Below are 24,107 nucleotides of genomic sequence, written 5' to 3'. Positions count from 1 at the left end.
TGCAAACTTGGATGCACGCAGATGGTATGGGATGCTGTTGCAGGACTACATAGGGCAGAAGAAACCAAATTTCATGCAGGTTTATCCATACTACTTTTCGGGAGTAGTCATTAAGTAAAATGTTCCAAAGCAGCACCTGGGCCTTGTTCTGGAGAGGTGTAATATAAGCAGACAAAAACTAACCCAGAAGTGAATTAACAGTTGTGTGTCTAGACAGGGTTCCAGTGCTCAGTTTTACTTACTGACCCTCATACTAGCAGATCAGATTTTCTTAAGTGTTTAAGTTCTGGTGTAATTCATGCAGTGTCAAATGGACAGTGTGTTTTGACCTATGAGCAGATACTTCCATAATGCTGTTAAAACATATCTTTGCACAGCAGTTGAAAGGAATTTCTTCCTTTTCAAAAGGAAGCAAATTTCACTTATTATGGAGAATGTCTACTTTCATGAATGTAATATGGCAAAGAATCTCCTGGTTTAATGTTCTTTACTGTCAAGGGAGGAATGTGATATGTATGGATATATGAAGTACCACTTTCAAGACCAGTTTCTTCCTCCTCACAAGGACTCCTTATGCAGTGTGGGTTATAGCAATCTCACTAACATGATGAGTAAAAATGATCTGATCTTAAAGTAGGCACAGCATATGAATGAATTAATGATTTGTTCTTTTTGAGTGTCATTTCAAATTAAGTAACATCCCTCCTTCCTGGTTATTGTCTTCTCCCTTATCAAATGTACTTGCAAAGAACACTCATTTCATGATAGCCTTCATTTTCCTACACTGATCAGGCTAAGATTTTTTTGTCTGCTTGTGTAGAATAGTCTTTCCTCTACTCTTCATCTTTTTGTACTCTTATTTATTCTGTAGCATTTGAGCATAGAAAACTGAAACTCAGGGTACAGGTGAGAACTGTGTCTGTGCTTTTATAATTATTACACTGATACTTCTCTACCTCTTCTGGTGATTTTGTGGCATATCTTTGAATTGTGTTTGTTTTCTTCATAGGTCTGTCTTACCTGATAACTGTATATATTTCTCTTTCCTAGCTGATTCCAACTTAGAAGCTGTCATCTTTTTGTAAACCTTTTTTGTTGGTGTCTGAGTGCATGGCTTTATGTACTAGATTTCTCCCAACTTCTGGGAGAGAATTCTTCTGGGTTGAAGGGAGTCTCATGGGATGACCAGTATTTTTAAAGCTGCTCGAGACTAATACAAAGTTTCTCAATTTAAAACTTCTTGGCCAAATTTCTCTATTTAATTCAATGGATTTCTATTGAATTAAAACCAGCTTGTGTTGGTAGAGAACATCTTACATCTGAGGATTTAGGTTTCTCAGCCTTTCAATAAAACCTGAAAGAAATCTGGTGGGTTTTTTATCCAAAGCCATCAGAAATATGCAGCATGAGAACAACTGGATTTTGAGATGCACTGTAGCTTGTAGTGTGACTAAATATAGGTTAGTGGGATAAGTTTGGGTTATTTCTGAATGAACAGTCTCACAGATATTGGTGATCTGTGTGCATGTAGGAGTCCCTTTGCAGTCAGGTTGAGAATATAAATTGCAGAACTCCAAGGAGGAAAAAAAAACCCCTTGTGTTTCTCCAGCTCTCTGTTCACTTTCCATTTCTTTCCTCTCTATACTGGTGAAATACTTTTTGTATTCTTACCCTCTTTGTGTGTGTCTCTTGCAGCAAAATCCGTGGAAATTTACTTGCATGCCAATCTTAGAGATCTCCATCAAATATAAAATACACTTTTTCTGTAGGTGCCTAAGAACACATTACCTGTGTATCTATATACATACATATTTTGATAGTATTTACTCGTTTTTAGAGGCTCCCAGTGAGTATCATAGATGCATATTTAGTCATTACAATTAATAAATATAAGACTAACACGTACCCAGTTTTCTGGCTAACAGCACAGTCTCTAATCTCTCTCATGTGTGGAAAAACTTACTCAGATTTGTCAATTGAATCTATGTATAGAGATAGGATGAATTAACTAAAAGGACTTGCCAAGTCATTGGCTGCTTCTTCAGAAACAAAAGAAGTCTTTATCATTAGACTTCATCCTTGCTATCCCTCTGTCTTTCCATTTTCCTTTAAAGATGAACAGATGTAGTCCTGATTAGTGACAGATGAACAAAGAACTCTTGGAAATTAAAGATAAGGTGTTGGTGGTTGGGGGAACTGAAAATTCCTTATTTATCTGCCCAGTGATGCCAGCTGAAATATGTTCTTACAGTGACTTTTATAATGTACTTACTCGATAGGTAAAACGTTCCAGGAGTAAAGGAGGACTGGCTGGACCTGATGGTACAAAGTCAGTGTTTGGACAGATGTGTGCAAAAATGAGTTCCTTTAGCCCCGATAGCCTTCTGCTTCCTCATCGTGTTTGGAAAGTCAAGTTTGTTGGTAAGAAATTTCTCAACACCCCACCCCTTCCTGCTTTGCACTTCACTTTACTGTTTTCTTGGGATTTACTCTTTTGGAGAACCTGAAGGAAGGAAGGAAGGAAGGGATACAGAAAAACAATGTATGTGTGTAGGCAGAGGAAGGTGCTTAAAATGTTGGGAAGTAAAAAAGCTTTCAAAATGAGTTTGTAAAACCCCTCAAGATTTATGGAAGTGTGTGTGTAGTTCTCTTCAGGTTCCAGGGGCAGCTATTCTGCTAACAACAAACATTCTGCAAAACCTAAACCTAATTTTTCAGCTGTCTGAATTGGTAAATAATCCTGGTTTGCTAGTTTTACTGGTAGGGTAGTTTTTACAATTTGTCTATCACTGAGCTTTTTAATGAAAAATATTTTAGATCGAAGTGCCATTCTATCTACTGTATATGGGCTAAATAAAACATACCTACTTTAAAATGCCACTCGTGAAAAACAAAGCAACACTATGCCTTTTCTATTTCTGTTGTATTTTATTGTTATTAGCATATAGCCCAAAATATTAGTTGCACTCTGTCAAAATAGTATTTTTGGCACTGTGATGTGTCATATAATCTCCTAAAAAATACATTTTGCAATGAACTGGAAGCATCCAAATACAGAGCCAAACTTCTAGCATTTTCATATGAAGGGATATAACGCTGCAGCTTTTAGTAAACTTTTGTTTATTCAATTATCCCCACAGAGAAAATACAGTTTGTTTCAATACTTCAGTTATTTTTGAAGGGATATTTAATTTTGAGCCTTTTTTCTTCTCCAAGGTGAATCTGTGGATGATTGTGGTGGAGGTTATAGTGAATCAATAGCAGAAATGTGTGAAGAACTTCAGAATGGGCTGACCCCTCTATTAATTGTGACACCAAATGGAAGAGATGAATCTGGAGCAAACAGAGATTGTTTCCTATTAAATCCTGCTGCCAAGTCACTACTGCATATGAACATGTTTCGCTTTCTTGGTAATTTCTTAGCAACTTCCTGATATTCTGTGTGCTTTATGTGTAGTCAGAATATTGGGAATCTAACAAAACTAATAAATTATGTTAAAACTTACAGGTGTACTTTTGGGCATTGCTATCCGGACTGGCAGCCCTCTGAGCCTCAACCTGGCTGAGCCAGTGTGGAAACAGCTTGCAGGAATGAACCTAACAATTGCTGATCTCAGTGAGGTGAGAAGGAAGTTCGAGGGTAGGATGCAGCTTACAGAAGACAAGCAGACTCCAGCATAAATTTCTCAAGTGATTGGTTTCCCTGGTTTTTATGTGATTGTATTTTGACTGGCCTTTTATATTCTGAGCCAAGGATGATTTGTACTGACTGTTAAAACTGTAAATTTAAGTTGTTCAAGAGTGGTTAAATAATCTATTTGAATTCTAGAGCATTCTGAAATCTTCTCATGGGTTTGACTAGACAATCTTTGTGGTTGAATTCCTAGTTCCCAGTAGACCTTTCTGTAGCTGTTAACTGTTATACCAAGATGCAATAACTGATTTGGGGGCACGGGCCTGCACTGTTTTGAACTAAAAGAAAATAAGTTCAAACTACTACTGGTTTGTGCTCACTTACTGAATTTCACAAGCTTTCAGTTTCTGTTTACTGAGCTCAGTAAATGTGGAGTAAGACTTAGGTCTTCATTATGAAGAAAAGTTCCTTCTCAAATACTGTCATGTAGAAATGTACTCACTGTAAAAGCATTGAGTCCTTTACTTGTCAGTGAGGGGATTCCTTTTGTACCAAACCCAGTGCTGGTAGGGATGATTATGCTTTTAAGCTTTAAATCCACTTTCTTATATGATACAGTTTCTTTTGGAGGGCATTTGCCCTCCAAAAAAATTGAAATCTAGAATATGTGCGCTTTCCCCCATCCAACCTAATGAAATTTTATGGCTTTGAATTCAAGTTAGATGAATTGTGGTCAGGCATTTGTCAAAGCTTTTGGTAGGTGACACACGATGCACTGCTTTTGGCATGCAAGAGATGCTGTTGTATAGTGTTAATAAACTGACTTTAACTCGCGTTTCTTACTTTCAAAGGTTGATAAAGATTTTATTCCTGGGCTTATGTACATTCGAGACAATGAAGCTACTTCAGAAGAATTTGAAGCTATGAGCCTCCCATTCACTGTGCCTAATGCAAGTGGTCAAGATATTCAGCTGAGTTCCAAGTACACCCATATTACACTGGATAATAGGGCAGAATATGTGAGGCTGGCAATAAACTACAGGTTTGTTGAATAAATCATTAAAATTACTGATAGCAATATGCATTTTCTTTTAAAAAATATGTATCAGCTTTTAAACAATATGCTACCTTACCCTCTTACATACAAGTATTTTAATATTTTCATGTGATTACAGTGTTGATGTTCTGATTTCACTTACTGTATCCAAGGAGAAAAATCTTAAACTTAATTTTTAGGAAGCAACATAAACGAGCAGGTATGGGTCTAGATGTGTCCCAACAAAGCTGTTTTGGCAGCCAGTTTTACTGTGGAGAAATATCCCATGCATCTAATTCTTCCTATGAGCTAAAGTAATAGGCTTGATCAGTAAGCTCTTTGTGAAAAGAGCTTAGATCTAGTACTGCTGCACTCATACTTTTTCATGTCATCAACTGCAGTCAAGGGCAGTATTGGCTGAATTCTTACTCTGGGTCGGAATGCACAAACCAGAGTGTTCATTCCTTGGGTAGGACATTGATGCGCACCCATGGGTGCCAAAAGCTGAACACTGCACAGAAATCAGTGGGAAATAACTGCTCAGTGTTTGAGAAGACTGGCCTTTGGTTGCTTATGTGGCCAGGTAGCTAATCTAGATGAGTACATCTCAGAAACAATCATAAACATCTTGTATCTGAAGCAGTAGGCCTAGTGCCTACTGAAATATGTGAATTTAGATAATTTGGATAAGAAACTGGTTCAGGCTTGTTTTATTCACTCCACCACATTCCACTCTTCTTTAGAGAGTGCTTGAGCAAGACTCTATCAGAGCCTTATATACTTGCTTATTAGTTTGTAGTTATAGTGTCTGCCAACAACTGTGAATTACAGCCTTCATTTTTCTTTTTTTTCCCCCCACTGTAAATGGTTATGAACCAATACTTAGACCTGCTTCTGACATTAAAGAGAGAGATTTCATTTGGAGCTGATATTCCTTTGAAGAAATGGCTTTGCTGTCTTGCCAGTACCGGCTGTCCTCAGAGGACATGAGCAAATCTAAAGCATTTTACAGTTAAAAGGCCTTGTGGAGAATAATTTAAAGGTTATGTTAAGTATCAAGTTTTTTAACTCTCTGAAGCCCTTGAGAGGGAAAACTAGCACATGCATAGAATCCATGTGGAAAAGTGCATGCAAAAGACCAAACTTGTCCTGGCATTGTTGTTTATTTTGGTGATGGCTAGCCTGAGGACAGCACTTGTGAGAGATGTGTCTCTCTGGAGGGCTCTGTAAAACATCTCAGAAATTACTTGACAGGGAAAAAAAATAAGCAAAGCACAAATCATGTGTGGCATCAGAAGCAGCAAAATGCTACTTACCTGTGCCTGTCTTGAAATAAAAAACCCTACTGTCCCCTCAGACCTCCTATTTTAGTTCAGACCAGTTTTTTTACCATAATGTCTGTCTAGTGCTGACAATGTTTGAAGTTAGAGTTTCAAGATCCAGCTGCTCCTTTTCCAAGAGCATATTGTTTCCAAATGGGGTATTGGTTTGTTTTTGCCAGGCACAGAACTAAAATATGTATGAAATAAAATATGTAAAACATTGGGAGATACCTCCTCATACTGAGCTTGCTGTGCAATAGCAATTAGTGTAGAAAGTCAAGTATCTTGTGATAAATGTTTGTTAATGTTCCTTGGTACACAGCTGGACATTTGGGGAGAATGGTTAAAGTTGCTTTGATAACACAGTAATTGCTATAAATAATTGCTAGAAATGACATTCACAGAAACTCTGAAAATGTGTCTTTGCAGGCTTCATGAATTTGATGAACAGGTTGCAGCAGTTCGTGAGGGGATGGCCCGTGTTGTTCCAGTTCCTCTGCTTTCACTCTTTACAGGATATGAACTGGAAACTATGGTATCAATTTCTGCTCTGTTACTTCTGTCAGATTAACTTGGAGTGAGATTATTCACTCATTTGTTTTACTAATATAAACCCCACATTAAATGCTGTTTACAATGATTTCTGTGTGGTTGAAACATTCAGTTCAAGGAAAGACTAGAAAATGTTTAATTGCCCTCTTTGTGTTAGTAAAATTATTTAGATATAGCTGAGCAGTGATGTAATGAATTATTTCAGGAAGAAACAAACAAGCAACACCAAAACATCCCCACATGCCAGTGATTTCATGCCAGTGATCTAGGAAGTAAATTGGAGATACTTGTCCTAAGTTCAGGAATATGAAAAAAATTCATTACTGTTGCCTGATGGGAAGATGTATATTCAGTATTATTGTACATGGGGACTATGCATGGCATTTCAAATATTTCAATGCTCAGTTTGTCAGTGTAAAAGTTGATTAAATATTTTAAAGGAAGGGAGGGAACAAATCACCTGGAATTGATTCGATCAGACTTGTGTAGCCTATCACTGTATTTTATTTTTCAGGTATGTGGAAGCCCAGATATTCCACTTCATCTCCTGAAATCTGTAGCAACTTACAAAGGCATTGAACCAACTGCTTCCTTGATACAGTGGTTCTGGGAAGTGATGGAATCCTTCTCCAACACAGAGCGATCTCTCTTCCTGCGTTTTGTGTGGGGCAGAACAAGGCTGCCCAGGACTATTGCAGACTTTAGGGGGAGGGACTTTGTTATTCAGGTAAGGTGTGTGGGATGGGGAAAGTTGGAGGCATCTTAAAAAGCTGGTAGTGGAGAAGTGGAGAAGCATGACATAACAGCCTGATTTCATTAAACTGTTTTTCAGCTTTACATTGCAGATTAAACATAAATAATGTCTATATATAAACAAAAATAATGTCTATAACAGTTATATAACGTATAGAACTATTCTCTCTTGACTTGGACAAGTGGATATTCATTTAATTTCCCAGGCGTTTGTTTCTGTGAATTTTGATCGTTTTCCACTGCAGTCAGTCAACTGTTTTTGCTGGCCTTTATTTAGCATTTCATTCAGTTTAGTTAATAATTCCAGCTAAATTAAAACCACACAATCTTGAAATCATCTTTTGATATCTTCTGAAGTAAAACAGTCTTTTTTAGATTGTTCCCAACCACATATTCATAGTCAAAGCAGCTCATACATGTCTGTTTTTATTTATTGATTTAGCGTAGGAAAAATGGATTTGGCCTCTTCATTGTTCTTCTAAGAAACTTCAGCGTCAGAATCAAAAATATAACATGCTGCTAAAAAAAATCCCATAATTATTTCAATACTTACTTGTGTTTTGGACAGTGAATCAAAAATAAAATGCTTTTTTTTCTTTTTTTGTTAACAGGTATTGGATAAATACAATCCTCCAGACCACTTCCTTCCTGAGTCCTACACATGCTTCTTTCTCCTGAAGCTGCCCAGGTATTCCTGTAAGCAGGTACTAGAGGAAAAACTGAAGTATGCCATTCACTTCTGCAAGTCCATAGACACTGACGACTATGCCCGCATAGCGCTGACGGGAGAGCCAGCCGCTGATGACAGTAGTGATGACTCTGATAATGAAGATGCAGATTCTTTTGCTTCAGATTCTACACAGGACTACTTAACAGGCCATTGAAAAGTAATATAAGGAATAGTTGTTAAAAGCACTGAGGCAAAATGCCAAAATGACAATGAAGCCAAGGATGGTTCAGGTTTCAGAACAGAGACTATATAGTCAGAGGGGTGGTAATCTTCTGAACATGGGGAAAGTGTGTTTGCTACTCACAGTAGGACTTAAGGATTACAGCTTAATCCATCAGCTTAAAATAAATGGCACAGTATATGGGCATTTAACATTTATTTTAAGAGCTGAAAATGGCCCCCCATAATGCTGCACTACATTTAGAACCTTTGTGTTTACTGAAGTGTTGTAAATGTTTATATAAATATGGTAGTGCAGCATCCAAAAGGCAGTGAAACCTTTAAATTGTGGGTGCAATAGGTTTTTTCATATTAAGTGTTGTGTTCTGTGCATCTTCTTGTTTGTATATTGGAAATACTGTGCAACAATGGAATAGTATTATAAATATTTCAATTAACTTTACTAGAAGTTTGTTAAAAGTTTTTGAACATTGAATAAACATTATTCCTTGAAATTCTTATATAGATAATTAAAAATGGCCAATAGTTTCACCTCCACCCCTGGTTTGTATATTTTAGCTTATGCATTATTTATCTCAAATTTGATACCTTTCTGTGAAAGCATCATAATTCTTATCATGGAAAGTGTACTGTATATAATTGGTGCCATGTAAATGCAAAAGTTATAATTTCCCTCTAAATAAAAGTTCTGCCACATTAAGAATCAGTATGTGTTTTTTCACCATAATGCAGCTCCTACATGGGATGAACATTGAAACAGCTCTACTAAGAAATGTTTCTGCAATTTACAGCTTTTGACCAAACTGCTCCACCAATAGTAGGTGCATTGCCAGAGACGTTTTGTGAGCTACAGTAAACTTGAGCAAGTCCAGATAACGTGTTAATTGTAGTGATTAGGTACACCTTGCTTATGCAGTTGTTCCTAAGGCTACTGTTGACAGTAATGGTGACTTTATTCATGGACACTTGGGAAAAAGTTTTGAGGGAGTGTAAGGGAGAGGTGTCATGAAGTACCTGAACATGAGAGGAGTATGATGACACTCGTGTAATGTTGTATCAATGAGAAAATTAAGTCACCTTACAAGGCCTGGTCATGACACATTGGCACATGACATGTTGATCATGACACATTCCTGACCACACAGATAGGTATGCACTAGTTTTTCAAAACAGGAGAGTAAGATTAATTGTGCCAGAACACTAGTATTTTACTTTAAAATCTATTAGTAGGTGATGTCATACCATTGCTTCTGTAATTATTAGGACAGGTATATGTGAGTATTCAACATTTTACAATTTAACATTTTACAATTACGAGTGGATTCATTCTTGTTCAGTGTGTGCATTTGACTTCTGTTCCAACTAGATTTAAATATTAACTGTGGTCATGAACTAAGTTTTCATGAGACAAACTTGATATTCAGTATAGTGGTGAAACTGTTGGTAGTTAAGATGTCAGTATTTTGAAATACGTTAGCTTTAGAGTCCTCTGTTTAGTGCTAAAGATCTCTTGCAATAGATGCCCGTCCTGATGCTGTCTCATTGGAGGTTCCAGAACTCAGGCCTGTGCTCTGTCCTCCAAATTTTCTCTGTCTGCTGGTGAAAAATGCTCTGTCTTTTTGAGTCTTTAAGATGCAAAACTCAAAAAACCTTTCAGAACCTCTTTTTTTTATCTTTGCTGCTGAATTGAATTTCTCCTTAGGGTAAGGAATGGAGAAGTAGTACAGAAGTGCTCATGTGGTTGTCTGCTGCCCTTTGTCATGCTAGCACCAGAGCCCTGTAGGCATCCAGCTTGATCAAAGAGAGTCTGTAGTCAGCTTTTCAGGAGGTGGGATGAATGAGTCATGCCCAAATCTCAGTCCAAGGTCTTTCACCAAGTTCAGTTGCCATTCTTGAATTTCAAGCCCCATTCCAGAAGCATATGGACTACTGTAACATGGAGTTTATAACTTGCTTATAGAAAAGAAAAACAATGTCAGGGTTTTATATCCAAGAAAAGTAAAAAAGAAGTATGCTTTATGTAAGGAATCCATTTGCATTGTTGCATTGAACTGTAAAAGAAGCTTCCTAGGCCTGCATCTTTGCTTTCCCATCCTAACAGAAGAGTGTCAGGCACCTTTTTACAGTGTGATGCTTGTCAGCTGTGGCTTGACTTGCAGCATTTCTTAGATTATCAGGTTGGAAGGGGCCTCAATGGCTGTCTGTTCCAACTTTATTGGCAAAAGTGCAGTTTAGACAAGATGGTTCAGCATTCTGTCCAGCTGAATCTTAAGAGTGTCCATGTTGGGGAATCTGCCACCTCCCTGGTGAAAGGAATGAGAGGCTTGTCTTTATGAACAAGCTCTGGTTGATGAAATCAGCACTGAGAGATAAAAAGAAACAATGAGAAGGGTTCCACTGACTGATGAATAGAAAGAGATTTGTCTCTACAAACAAACTCTAGGTCTGCTGATAAATGAAATTGGATGTTGAGAGATGAAAGAAAAAATGGGAAAACTACAAAATTCAATAAGAACTAAAAATAAAGGGGGGGTAATACATTTGAAGGGAACCTTAGGTATTAGGCGTTCTGGGAAGTCTGTACCTCTCGAGTACCTCAGCCAATGGGGAAAGAGAGAGGGAAATGCGGCTGGGAAATTAAGATAAAAAGGAGCCTGCACCCTCCAAAAACTTGAGAGACCCCAGGGGCAATGCCCCATGGCCTCTCCCTTTATTCGAATAAATAACAGGACTCCTGTCTCCTTTTTGGACATAAACCTCTGATGTTTGTGGATTAATTTTCCTGACACTGGTGAGACTATTCTGTGAAAATTTTTTCTCTTCTGTCTAATAGTAATCTCCTCAAGAATAGTTTGTACCATTACCCCTTGTCTTTTCCATGTAACTCCTTGTAAAAAAGGAGTGTCTGTCTTCTTTGTAGGTACTGTTTAGGTACTGAAACACGTTGATAAGGTCTCTCGTAAGGCTTCTTTTCTTCAGGCCGAATGAACAAACCCAGTTCTTACAGCCTTTCCTCACATGACAGGCCTCCCACTCCTCTGGCCCTCTTTGTGGTCCTTCTCTGGATCCTCTGCAGCCTGTCCACATCTTTGTGCACAGTATTCCAGGTGTGGCCTCACAAGTGCCAAGTAGGATAAAGACTACTTTTATCTGTGCTGGTGATTTCATCTTGATGTAACCCAGCATCTTGCTGGGTTTCTTTGCTGCAGCAGCACACTGTTCATTCGTATTGAGTAGACAATGTCCACCGCTTGCCACACATCAGCCGAGCCAGTGAATGTGTTGTAAAAGGTGATCAGGTTTGTCAAGCGTGATTTACCCTTCACGAATCCCTGCTCACTTTTCCCAGTCACAGGCTTCATCGGACTTGTGATAGCCCCCCAGGGGGATTTGTTGCATAACTTTCCCAGGGCCTGAAGTAAGGCTGATGAGCCTGTAACTTCCTGGATCATCCTTTAAGACCTTCTTTAGATGCGGGTGATATTAGCCTTCTTGCTGTCTTCTGGGATATCCCCTGATCTCCACAGTTCTCCAGGGTTGTGGAAAGTGCACACACGATGTCAGCCAGCTCTCTTAAACGCTCTGAGGCGGATAATGTCAGGGCCCATCAATTTGTAGGGGTTGAGCTCCTGTAACAGTTCACACCCCAGCTCTTTCTTCACTGATGGTGAGTCTATTTTTGCATCAACCTGGGTTTTTGTTCCAACGGCCAGAGGCCCAATAGTGCTGGTAAAGACCGAGGTGAAGAAAGCGTTGAGAACTTCTACCTTTTAAGCATTGCTAGTGACTAATTCAGCTTTCCTGTTGCACAGCAAGACCATGTTTTCCTTCTGTTTCTACTGGCTGTTTACATACCTGAAGAAACCTTTCTTGTGTTTTTTTGTATCTGGCCAATTTCAGTTCAAGCTGAGCTTTTGTTTTCCTAACTGCACTTCTGCAAACCCTGGCAATGCCGTTGCAGTTCTCCATGGGTATTCACCCCCTTTTCCTGTAGCCCGTACCCATCCAGCGTGATCCTACAGCCGTGTGAATTGTTGTACCAATGTTTCCATTGTTCCTGGGACATCATAAATTTCTGGCTGGGTGCAGACCCCAATTCCTTGTGTGTTCCCCAGGCTGCATGCATTGGTACACCTACACTTGAGGTGGTTGGTCCTGATTCCAAAGATTCGTTGGAAAAGCAGTGGATTCCAAAGATCTCGTTGATAAAACATTTTCCCTTTTTAGATCAAAGAAAATGTATAGATAGAGAGTTTCCTGCAGATACTGCCTTTCAAGGCTAATCTCCCAAAAAACCTTATTATTAAAAATTATGGTGTTAACTAAAACATGCCAACACAGTTCTTTTACTCAGCTGGAGTTGAGAGGTGTGGAATTGGTGGAAAAAATATTCTGTTGTGGTGTCATGTCCTTGTCTTAAGTGAAAACTGCAGCAAAGCAATAGAACTGTGAATGTGACACAAACTATTTGTCAATTGATGCTCCTGATGCTTGGAAAAGATTCTGGTGATTTGAGTATCCATCTCAAATGTGAGTGCTGATGGTATATCTGCAAGGCACCATTCTTCAGCTTTGCATTTAGTCATCTGATGGTCAGCGACTACAATTATGCAAAGATTTCTCAGAAAGAGTAGAATTGTGTCAGTTGTTTCCTGACCATCTTTGATCAGCTCTCTCCGCTGAGTGTGCATGTAGTGCACTAGCATCATACCTGAAAAAGGTTTTAGCAGAAGCATTTTGAGAAGTCTGTTTGGAGGACATGGATATAATGTAAAATACTCTAGGATTCTCTTTTGTAAATGGTCAGCGTTAAGTGAAAAGAACCTTAATTGTTAAGGGCACTTGCATGTACTTATTACTGCCAATAACCCATAATAAGGATGGAGTACCTCACTTCTAGAAAATACAATCTAAGCTAGGAGTATAAACCTTGTTTCCCTGTGAAAACTTCACCAGTGTGTGGGGGCAAAAAGTGCCAATGTGGTTTGGTGGTCAGCTGAGCTTTGTTATGCTGTTTGGCAGCAGCACATAGAGGAAAAAAAGCAATAAAGTGTAACATCAAAATTTTACAGGTAAAGCTTCAGGCAAAATGTGAAGGTTTCTCCTAAACTGGAAAGGCTTTTTGAGCAAGACTGTTGCATATGTCCTTCCTGGTTCTGCTGCTTCTCACGTTTTTCATCAGTTTCATCACATTGACCTAGAAACACCCTGGAGAACGGGGCTCATGTCCAAAATTTAATTGATAGGAGAAGGGCTCTCTGACCTGAGCAATGCAGAACTCAGTGAGTTATGAAGTGTCATGCATAGCAGGAGGAAGAAATAAAATGCATTAAATACCTGTGTGGGTATATGTAGTGAGATTTGGGCTAACTTGAGTGAGTTGCTCTTCCTTTACGCTTCTGCAGGGGACAGGGATTCCCGGGGGAAAACTGGCTGGACAAAACTGGGAAAGAAACGAACTTCAGAGTACCAGTCAGGCACCTTCCTTCCTGTGATCCTGGGGGTTGCTGCTTCCTGGCAGAGATGCTGACCAGGCTCTGGTCTGTGGTACTTGTGACCAGTTTACCCATGTAGCTTCCTGTGTGGTTAAGGCACAGGACCAGGAGTCAGGAGATCAAAGTTCCTGTGTTGTACAGAAAAGCTGTTTCAACACACAGGCTGCATTGATGAAAATGGTCTCTACACACACAACTCTTAGACACGGCCAAGGCTTCATTCTTGCCAGGCAGTATCACCACCTCATCCTTTATGGAGTGGTAACAGTTGCTGCTAAGGCCTCACAAGGAGATGGTAGAAAACCTGTTCTGTGGCACTTGTGGGAGATTCAGGTTACTTTATGGTCTCAAGACAAACTGGAGACAGTAGCATTTGCAGTAGTCAGGGCCCCCCTCTACCCATCAGAGCGTGGATTCACTTCTGCTGCTTTTGGGAAAGAGGTGAATTGAAACTACTGAGCACTCATGTACTGACATGGCTGGTCTTGTAGTCATTTCATGAGTTTTCAGTAACTTGTCTGTTGCCTGATGAAGACAGCATTTCCTAATAACATCATAACCATGGTACTGCTGGGTTGGGAGTGGTTGCAAAGTATCTGCTCTGGATTAAACATCCTCTAGCCTGGAAAGCCAAATCGGGAATGAAAGTCTGCTTCAAGAAGGGGCTATACTGTGTAGGGGTGGGATTTTGGCATGACAGAGGTCTTTCATCTGCTGAGCTACCCATGTCATGAAGTGAAATGATGCTTTCCTGCCACTGAGATGGATTTGATTGCCAGCGTTGAGCAGCCCTCAGCACCCTGTGTGACCAGACCCACCCTTCAGAGATGAATATTTGCGTGTAGCTCAGAAATGCAAAGTTGGCCAAGGTCCCTGGAGGTCATCCCTGGTGATGTTGCAGAGCTGTTTTCCTTTTAGTATGGCTTTTTGGTCTGATGGAGTTACATCAGTGGAAAGTAAATGGTCAGGAAAAAAAACCTGTCAAATGAGATGAAAATGAGTGTCTTGTGAAATACACCTCTCCACTGTCCAAGTCCAACATGGAGACAAAGATTTATGATGAGATGTTCTTATCAGTGAGCTTATGGGAGCCAGCTCTGCTTTAGAGACTCTGGAAAGAAAATTCTTCTCACCAGTTTGGCAAATGCTGAGGTAGAGATGTTTCTGCTCAACCAAACTGACACAATGGATTTTGTAAAATGGACTGGGACATGTTAAGTAATATGTAATAATGTAGAATCATATATAAGTGTGTATCATTAATTATCATAATGTATTGCTATTAATCATACACATATTTGGAAAAAAATGGTGGAGGAATATGTAACTTTGAAGGGAGGGAAAAGCCTTGTTAATCACTGTTAAACTTTACTGAAAAATCTGAGCAGTCAAATAACTCCTTTCATGAAAAATTTAGAAAACTTCCCTGTTTAACCAAATTCGTTTCACCTCTGCTGGAAACATTCTCTGCTCTGCCTCACACACAGAAAGAATGGCTCCATAACCCCATTTAAGACTGTTGTTTGCCTCTGCATGGGCACCAGTGTAACAGTCCTGTAGTAATTATTTATCTTGCCCCATTCCAGACCAGTGCAAAGTGGGAAAGTGGAGAGGGGGTGTATGTGGTTACTCTGATGCCTTAGGTTTTAACTTCCATATTTTTCAAATCCTGTACTGCCTAGTGTGTAACTCTGAAGTTTCTTGTAGCCTGTTAATTTCTGCTCTCTCATGCTAGGCAGACATAACAAAGCCTCCCTGGGCCTGCTCTCCAAGGACACCAAGACTGTCCTAGGCCAAAAAGTATAAACCAAAGAGCCTCTAAAGGGGGGCAAGCGGAGGGGAAATTACATCATTAAACTGATGCTTTAATTGGAGAATTAACCCTGCTATGCAAATGAACCAAACCTGTAAAAGTGTGACGAACTCATGACCTGTCATCCACCTTGGGGTCCATCTTGGCAACAGCCTCTGGCTCCCCAGGGGTACCTCTGAAGGCCTTTCAAATAAATACCTACTTTTATTCCCTTACTCCTGTCTAGTCTCTGTTTCTAGGAGGCCTCTTAAGGCATCAGCTCTGGAATAGATGTGGAGACTGGCAGAGGTACAGTGAGATGTAGAATTTGAAGCCATTCAGAATTTGTTTCTCTATGTAAATGAGAGAGACACACAGATAAAGGTTTTGTAATTGCCTCAGCTGAGTTATAATTAATCCTAAGAATAAGGGCTGACTTATGGACATGAAGCTCCCCTTGTGAAATAAGTACTGTCTCGTGCTTCTTTTGACGTATGTGCTTGTGCATAAAAGGGCGTTTGTATTTGCATCTTCTTATACAGAGAGTAATGTAGTGGCCCTGGTAGACCTCCCTGTATCATCTGGACACTGCTGTCCTGCCCCTGTGCCCCTAAAGCAAGGCATAAATGTCCAGCAGCTCCCTGGCCTGTGAAGATGGGCAGCATTTGGCCTGTGGAGCAGCTGCATAGCCAGGGGCTATGGCCAGGAGCAGGAGGAGTGTCAGGCAGGCACTGAATGTCACCTTTCAGGGCCCAGAGCTGAAAGGGTACTGTTATAATCTGCATTCCTTCCTGACCACATCCATGACCTGTTTTGTGGAGCCTTTGAGAGTGCATCCAGGCACACACAACAGGGCTGGGATGTGCGTCTGTGTCCTTGCCAGCTGCGCACTGTGAGCAAGGATCAAAAGTTCATGGATGCTCTGCTTTTCCTGTGGGCCATCTCACCGCTGGTGAGGCACACTCGGTGCTGGGCTGACTGGTGTGATGGAAATTGTAGCATGATATGAAATGGTCTGAGACCTCCAGTAGTAGTAGAATGCAGGGTAGGTTTGTTCATTATCTCTAGGGACTGAAATGAACCACTAGTTCTGTCTTAGCCTCAACCTGAAAACAAAAGTCATGGGATTGGCTGCCAGAGATAGTTTTCCTCTCTTTTCCCTTGCTGCAGCTCTTCCTGGAGGGGTTGCTTTTTCCCATGTTCTCTGGATTTAAGTTTGCTGGCTCATAGAATCACTGAATGGTTTGAGTTGGAAGGGACATTGAAGATCATCTAGCTCCAAATTCCCTGCTATGGGCAGGGACACCTTCCACTGGACCAGGTTGCTCAAACCCCCATCCAACCTGGCCTTGTTAATTGAGTTTGGTTTGTTCGGCTCTGGGCCACACTGCTACAGGCTTCTCAGATGGTCAGTTCAAGATGGCAAATTACATCTAACTGCTAACTTGCCTCTGAGTGGGGCAGTGCTGCTGGATACTGTCCCTGTTCAGTAACTGTAGAGGAAGTTAGCCACTTGTCACCCTCACTACAACTAGATGATAAGTGATAGACCAGATTTCCCCACCCCCTGCCAAAAGTTATGCTGTCTCAGGTTGGTGTTCAACAAATGGACTTTTTTGTCTCTGTATTTTCACCACTTCTGCTCGCTACCACTCCTCTCACCATCCCTGTGGACAGGCCCTCACAGAGGAAGGAAACAAGAGGCAGAACCAGGAACAAACAAGTGGAAAAAAAAGTAACTGGAGGAGACAGGAATAGAAGAGACAGATGAGGATGGAGCCTGGCCACAGCTTGGCTCAGGCTTGTCTGAGCTCGAAGTGCATATGCCCAGTGACCATTTGCCCAGTGCAGCTATGGAGGAACAGCTGTATGGCCTCAGGGCGGTGTGCGTGGACATCTGCCTATGGGAAAAAAACTGCTCCTGGTTAGAAAGACCCCTTGCAAAGGCATCTCCCTCTTCCCATTCATTGTGCAGGAGAGGCAGACCTCCCTGTGGAAGAATGCTCAACTGTGTCCCTCAAGGCTTCATCCCTGCTATATCTAGATGTCTAAATTGAAGGTCACCATCTGTGAACTCAGTGTCTATTCTCCACATTTAGGGAGTGGAGGCTTATTTAATAAAGCTGATACAGTCTGGAAAGTTTTTAATCTCATCCCGCAGTGGACAGCTGGCCGTGGTCAGGGTGTCCCTTCTTAGACTGCTGACTGTACTCGTCTTTCATGTCCAGGGACTACAACTGGGAGTTTAGACCTGTGACTTTAGTGTAGCCATGTAAAGTTTGCCAGAAGGCACCCCTCCCTACGGCAGGCTGGGATAATTTGTCTCTTAGAGGTGTCGGTCGTTACTTACAGCTCAGGAGAGCCCGGCTGCTCGCCCACCCAGTTTTTCACACCGCAGGGGCGGCACGGTGGGAGTGATGGGACGGTGGGTGTAGGAGTCGCTCCTTCCCGCGGGGCAGGCACTGCTGCTGGGCTTTCCTGCCGGCCCCTCCGCCCCCGCCCCGGGGCTGGGCAGGCAGCGCTCCCGCCTGGAAAGTCCATCAGGAATGCGAAAGCTCCTCTGTGTTGGTCTGAGCTCTGTAGTTTCACACAACAGCCATCCTGTTTTCAGGCACTTACTCCCTACTAAAAAATGAGTCCTTCCTTCACCTCTAGCAGGGGCTTGTTTAGAATTCACAGACTATGGTCTTATCTATTTATCTATCTATTTATCTGTCTATCTATCTATCTATCTATATCTATTTCTCTCTCTCTCTCTCTCTTAACTTAAACCCCAGAATTTTCTCCATAAAAACCTTGATAGGGGGTGCTGGAGCCCCCATTTTTGCTTTGAAAAGACAGACAAACAGAACCAAGCCTGGTTCGCCACACAGCTCTGGTTAGTTCTGTGGAAACCAAGATAATTAAGAACTTGGTATTACAAAAATGATCAGCTTGAATCCAGACCCCAGTTAGCTCCTGTTACACTCTACAGACTTACAGACTTAAAATCCTAAATCAAATGAGCAACATCACTGCTTTCTCTTCGCAGTCTTTTCTAGATGCGATTTTATAATTAACTAGTAATTTTTGCATCTTTTTTTTCCCATTGCATATTCTGCAAGCGCAAGGCATGATGTTCCTTCCATTTGGGACATCAGCAGCAAGCACCACTTTGTATAGTATGAATATATAATGCTTCTTTGCTTTTTTACTTAAATTTACAAATAGAATTAGAGAAGAAAAATATTTTTTTCTAGCAATATAAGGACATCTAACAACACTGTGTCCCTGGCTTTCACAATTCCAGTGTATTCCTGGAATGAATGAGAATTATCACAAATGTTTACTACGAGCGTAGTAAAGGCCACAGTATTGCACATGCCAATAACCTGCCACTAAATTAGAGTTTTTCTGCCAGCTCCACTGTGTGTGTGGCATCCTCTAACTAATTCTCTGGACTTCTGCCTGGCCTTCCACTGTTATCATGGCTAACTCAGTGATGTAGCACAAGTCTTAATGGAGTGTGGGTTACGTGGGGTGATGGCTGTTTGGTGAACTCTCACAGCAAATAGAACGATCTGTATCCCTTTGATGTGTGCCGTCTGGAAATCCTACAATTACTATACCAATCAGTGATGTCTTACTTGCTCCTTACTGTGCTATCTTCTTGCATTTCATGCATTTCACATGATCTGTGAAGAGGGACGCTTCATCTTTTTCTGTGTTTTTACAGCATCTCCAGCTCTGGGGTCCTCAACCATGGCTTTTTTTCTTTGTATCAGAAGAATCTTTGAAAGAAGAACTGGTTTTACTTGTATGCATAAAATTGGATGGGAGGACACCTGTAAATTAATGTTTTCATGGAATATATATTTTCTGTGATTAAAAAGATCTTTCTCATGCTGGCAGATTTATTGCCACACTACTGCAGTCAGGGGGTTGTTGAACTGTGATAATGGAGATAGGTATAAATTGATTTGCCTTCACAAAACATGAACAGGTACTTCTTGAGTTACAGGAGTGTAAATAAATTCCTATATCTTAAGTTATTGTCACCTTGTTGTTTGTAGACAATCAGATTAAACTGGAACCTGTTTTACGATAAAAGAGCATCTATTGCATGTACTCTACAGCCCATGGGAAAAAAATAAAACAGAAGGAAAAAAAGCTTTGAAAAACACACTTTTGGAGGATTAACTACCTCCAGCACAAATGGAACTCTTTAACAGAAAATGCACAATGGTCCACCTTATCGCACTCTTTCATCAGACTCCTGTAGTAAGCGGCTCTCCCCAGAAGCAAGGGAGACAAGCCATGGATGTACATGCATGATGCTCATGAAATGAGAACATTGGAGATAACTACTGATGACCTTATGGATAATCCTGAGGGAGCTGGAAGTGTTCATCTCATATTTCAGTATTAGAAGGTCAAAAATGGTTACTCATATTTCAGTAACAATTGCTTCTTTAGGAAGGCTCAGCTAGCAGAAACCATCCTTGCTGTTTAATAACATGCAGTTGTTCAGGGCAAAATGTCAATAGCATAATTCTCTTTGTGAAGAATAAATGTTGCATTATTTTCCTTTGAGCTATTTTGCTTGTAGCCATGAAATTAATGTAGCATCTGTTTCTCCAGTTGGCATATACTATATGTAGAGTGTAGATTATGTTATCTTTTATCCGTTTTTGTCTGATAGAGGCACAAAGAGTTTGCCTGATGTAGTGCTTAATTATCATACCACTGAGTACTGCAGTGGCATTTGTAAACCTTTGAAATTCCGGTATAAAGAACGAGGATGAGTGATTGTCAGGATAATCTTGTTAGTAATTTCTGATGGCTGAAAAGGTGAATTTCCCTCCCTTAAATCTCACCCCACCACCCCACCCCTCCCCAATATGCCCAGTTTTTCCTAGTGTGAATCGCTAAATCTGTTCTTTTATAACTTCTGTGGCAGTCTAATAATGGTACGTCTGCTCTGTTCTCCTCCTGCTTCCTGTCTAAAGTGTCTTAGTGTCTGCTCAGTGAAGCTAATATGATTTGTGTGCTCTTTCTCTCTTTGCCACTTGTTACGGCCATCTCAGGCTTTGGAAGAGCTGTGTTTGGGCAGAGAGTAACGGGTGCTGGGAGAAAGTCGAGTTCTAGTTCCTCACTGAAATCACATGATGGCAAATCTGGGAATTCCTGCTTCATTTATGAGTGTGCAGAGAATGCAATGTCACTCTCTCCCCATCCAGAGATGCTTACTACAAAGAACTGAGATGGATTCCACAGTGACAAAGTCATTTACTCAAATAAACTCTCTTTTCAGAAAGTGAGGGGCATCTCCCTCCTCCCTCAGCTGAACCAAGTCTTTTATTTTTGACATCTGTGCATCTTTTTTTTTTTTTTTTTTAGTTTTTTTAGGTTTTTCTTTCCAAACAAAAGAAACTCTTCAAGAATTCTTCAGAAGAGCAGGTAAAATGCAATTTTTCTACATGAAATGTTTCCTAGACTAGTTTAATGCAGTTCTGTTATTTTGTGAGGATAACTGTTAATATGTGCAATGAAATATTTCATGTTAAAAGTTGATCAAACTTTGCAATTAGTGCAGGGTCTCTGGACAGGATTTATGTGTACCTTAGTGTTCAGTATTTTAAAACATCAATGAGACACATGGAGTATATGTTATATTCAAATTTGTTTTAGTTGTGTTCCTATTCACCTTTACATTGTCTCAAAAATTAACCTTTCCTAGGATATTTAATATTTAAAAGATTGTTTTAATTTATTTTAGATAGCAGATTCTTTAGGGACTCAAACTTCTTGCTATTGTTCATATATATCATTGTTACCCTTCCTACTCAATTTATGTATAAGAGAAGAAGTTCAGGCTTAGTTTTTGGACTAGATGTTCTGTAAAACATGAAGCTTCATGTTTAAAAACTTTATTTAGATCTGTGTTTGGAGATAACACATTGATGTGGATGAATGCATCTCTCAGGTACAATGACTTAATAAAAATTGAATCACTTTTCTGAAGTATTCCTTTTCATGGATTTTACTCATGTTGGCTGTATTTGTGACAAGCTGTTGTGATTTTTCCAGTCACCTTGCTGAAGTAGTTTGCCAGCAAGGGAGCAGTCTGCAGACCAACAATGGGCTGGTCTGTTCTGCTCAGCCCTGCTTTGGCTGAAAGTGTAAGAGGGTAAAACTGCCCTACTTCCCCAGAGCTTGAGGTTTTACAAATTAGCTGTGGATGTTTGCTTTTCAATGAAACTTAAGGTGAGAAGTCAGGGGATCAGTCACTTAAATGTAGTTATAAACTATTTTATGGGGAATGTTTGTATGTATATTTTTTCAAAATAAAATCTATAACTCATATGAAATAGATGTTGAAGAGCTGCAACTTTCGAGAGTTGTTCAGCTAACATGTAGGAAACATTCTGTATTTCTTAATACAGTCATAGATGGAACACAGACACTTATTTGCTTTCTGAACTCTCACAAAAATAGTTGGTCTTCTCACATGCTGCCATCAGAATTCCTAGTATTTCCATGAGGGCAACTGCCATAAGCTGCCAAAAGCTCAGCTTCCAATGCAGAATTTGGTCGAATGGTGGGAGGCTGGTTTGGACCTCAACAGTTCTCTCTTGAGGCGCCCTTATGTTGTCTTTGTTAAGAAGGACACCATGAGTTAGTCTGAAACTTCACTGGAATGAAGAAGACAAACCACGGATGGCAGAATTGCTGAAATTTAGAGCTGAACAGATCCCAGTGAGTACGATCCAGAAAAGTTGTCTGTTATGGGCTTTTGCTAGGCTAAATGTAGGAGGAGAAGTGGTTCCTCACTGCAAACATTTTAGATGCTGTTTGAGTAGAAACAAAAAAAATTCAGGCTTGTGGCCTGATGTCAAGGGAGAAAAAAGGAAGAGAAGAATATTAGTCTAAGGGATTTGTTTATGATTTTTCCTTCAGAAGGTATGTTAAATAAAGCTATATATATCTATAAATATATATATATATATATATATACACTATGAGAACTGAAAAAATTAAACTTTTGCCCTCTTTTTCATTGGTAGAGAAATTAAGTACAGAAGGAATAAAATGTGTCACAGAAGAAGAGCCTTGTTAGACTGAGACAAGGCAGCAATTATTTCTATAATGCCTCCCAATAACAATAGCTGCAAAATTACTAAGGAAAAAAATCCCACAGTTGTGGGTTGGTTTTTTTTTCTTTTTTTTTTTTCATTCTGTGAGTGAGTGCTTTTGCCAGATCACATTTTCCCTTGTGGATTAACTTTGAACTGCCAATTAAAAGTTATTGCTAAATCCTGTTACAGCAGAAAGCCTTCAGGCTCATATTGTTAAGATTTGGCCATTGCTCTTTCACATAATAGATTAAACTGCTGGGATTTTGCTAAATTACTTTTGTACATTTTTTTAGAATAGCCACATAGCCAGTATATTTTTTAGCAAAAAGGTAGGAACTGTATTAATTTCTGCTTATTTCATTCAATTAAAAACAAAGGGGGAAAATTGGAACTGAGACAAGAGTTAATATTGTTCTTGACATGTGTTGATAGTGCAATGAAGTTTGCCTATCAATACAGTGATGACCTGGTTTCTTCTGTAAGAGCTTTACAAAACCCTGTCAGCCTGTCCTACTTAGAAAAGAAAATTGCTGAAATCTGTGTGGCAAAGGTTAGATGAGCTTTTCTACAATTTTTGGGCAAAGGAGACAGAACACTGCAATAACCCTGCTGTTTCCAACAGGCACACTCTATGCGTCATTGCTCTGAGCAGGGACAAGTTGAACATTATCTCAGAAGCCTCAGAAAGCTTTGTGGTAATGGTTGGCAGATGTTTACTTTTTTTAATGTGGTCACTGTAGGATCATCAGTTGCTTTAAAATCTCTGTGTCCAGTTAGGAACAGATCAAACAGAAAAGAGGAGTGAACGCACTGATATTTTAATTTGCCTGAAAAAAGAAAAACTGTTCAGTGTCGAGTAAAAAAGCTGCATAGTTGTTGTCAAAACCATCCATTCAGTCTAAGATATGTTGACCATAAAAATGTATTCAGCCATAAACCAACATCTGGGTTTTTATGTTTTCCATGCTTTAGCCCTGATCCGGTGGCCTTGTTGAAAAAATTGCATGTCTTGCAGAAATATGACTGCACCCATCATTCTTCTATCAAAGAGAGCAGAGAAAGGGGTGTCTTTTTCAATGAGTAAAGATAGCCTGGAATGAAATAAAAGTTGTGTTCCTGTTCAGCAAACGAATGGATGCTTCCATGCAGGGTACAGTATCTTCTGGTTGATGAATGACTTTTTCTTGCACGCATCAGCTTGTTTTGAAAGCATCTTCATGGCACCAATCAAAAGAAGTTGTAGGCTGGCAAAAATCCTTCTGCAGCATTCAATGGGTTTATGTACCAGGTCTGTGCTATATATAAGAATAAAACAGGTACTGAAGAGGAGTCCTTGATAATTGGTAGCAACCGCCACAGTGGGGATTTCTGGGGCTCTGGACTTCTCTGTCAGAGAAGATGGCTTTTAAAATGGAGCATCTGAAAGTGCAAAAGGTCCAGGGGGGCTATTGAAGTTTCATAAAAGCCTCTCCTTAGGTACATGACACAGGACAAA

The 24,107-nt window shown here is 40.0% G+C and overlaps 2 protein-coding genes across 11 annotated transcripts in view; both read left to right on the top strand.

Annotated features, from left to right (window-relative positions):
• Positions 1-8,910, top strand: part of HERC2 (HECT and RLD domain containing E3 ubiquitin protein ligase 2) — a 104,874-nt gene extending 95,964 nt beyond the window's left edge. Inside the window, exons 87-93 of the mRNA XM_042041265.1 lie at positions 2,280-2,421; positions 3,217-3,411; positions 3,509-3,621; positions 4,486-4,676; positions 6,422-6,527; positions 7,059-7,271; positions 7,909-8,910. Of these exons, the coding sequence (XP_041897199.1) occupies positions 2,280-2,421; positions 3,217-3,411; positions 3,509-3,621; positions 4,486-4,676; positions 6,422-6,527; positions 7,059-7,271; positions 7,909-8,181 (1,233 nt within the window). The 3' untranslated portion in view covers positions 8,182-8,910. The remainder of the gene's footprint in view (positions 1-2,279; positions 2,422-3,216; positions 3,412-3,508; positions 3,622-4,485; positions 4,677-6,421; positions 6,528-7,058; positions 7,272-7,908) is intronic.
• An 11,392-nt stretch (positions 8,911-20,302) lies between these two features.
• OCA2 (OCA2 melanosomal transmembrane protein) overlaps positions 20,303-24,107 on the top strand; it is a 191,536-nt gene continuing 187,731 nt past the window's right edge. For 2 of the 10 annotated variants that reach the window (XM_042041227.1, XM_042041201.1), the window contains exons 1-2: positions 20,530-20,757; positions 20,874-20,933. The gene's annotated coding sequence lies outside the window, so the exon portion shown is untranslated. Of the gene's footprint in view, positions 20,325-20,421; positions 20,444-20,519; positions 20,934-24,107 lie in introns of those variants that run through there. The other 8 variants (XM_042041210.1, XM_042041178.1, XM_042041185.1 and 5 more) reach the window with 7 other exon arrangements.

This window comes from Corvus kubaryi, unplaced genomic scaffold, assembly GCF_017639235.1.
Source record: "Corvus kubaryi isolate FWS band 111438036 unplaced genomic scaffold, C.kubaryi_AGA036_p1.0 133, whole genome shotgun sequence".
Taxonomy (NCBI): Eukaryota; Metazoa; Chordata; class Aves; order Passeriformes; family Corvidae; genus Corvus; species Corvus kubaryi.
Note: the sequence above shows the minus strand (reverse complement) of the source record. Positions and strands in the feature narration are given on the sequence as shown.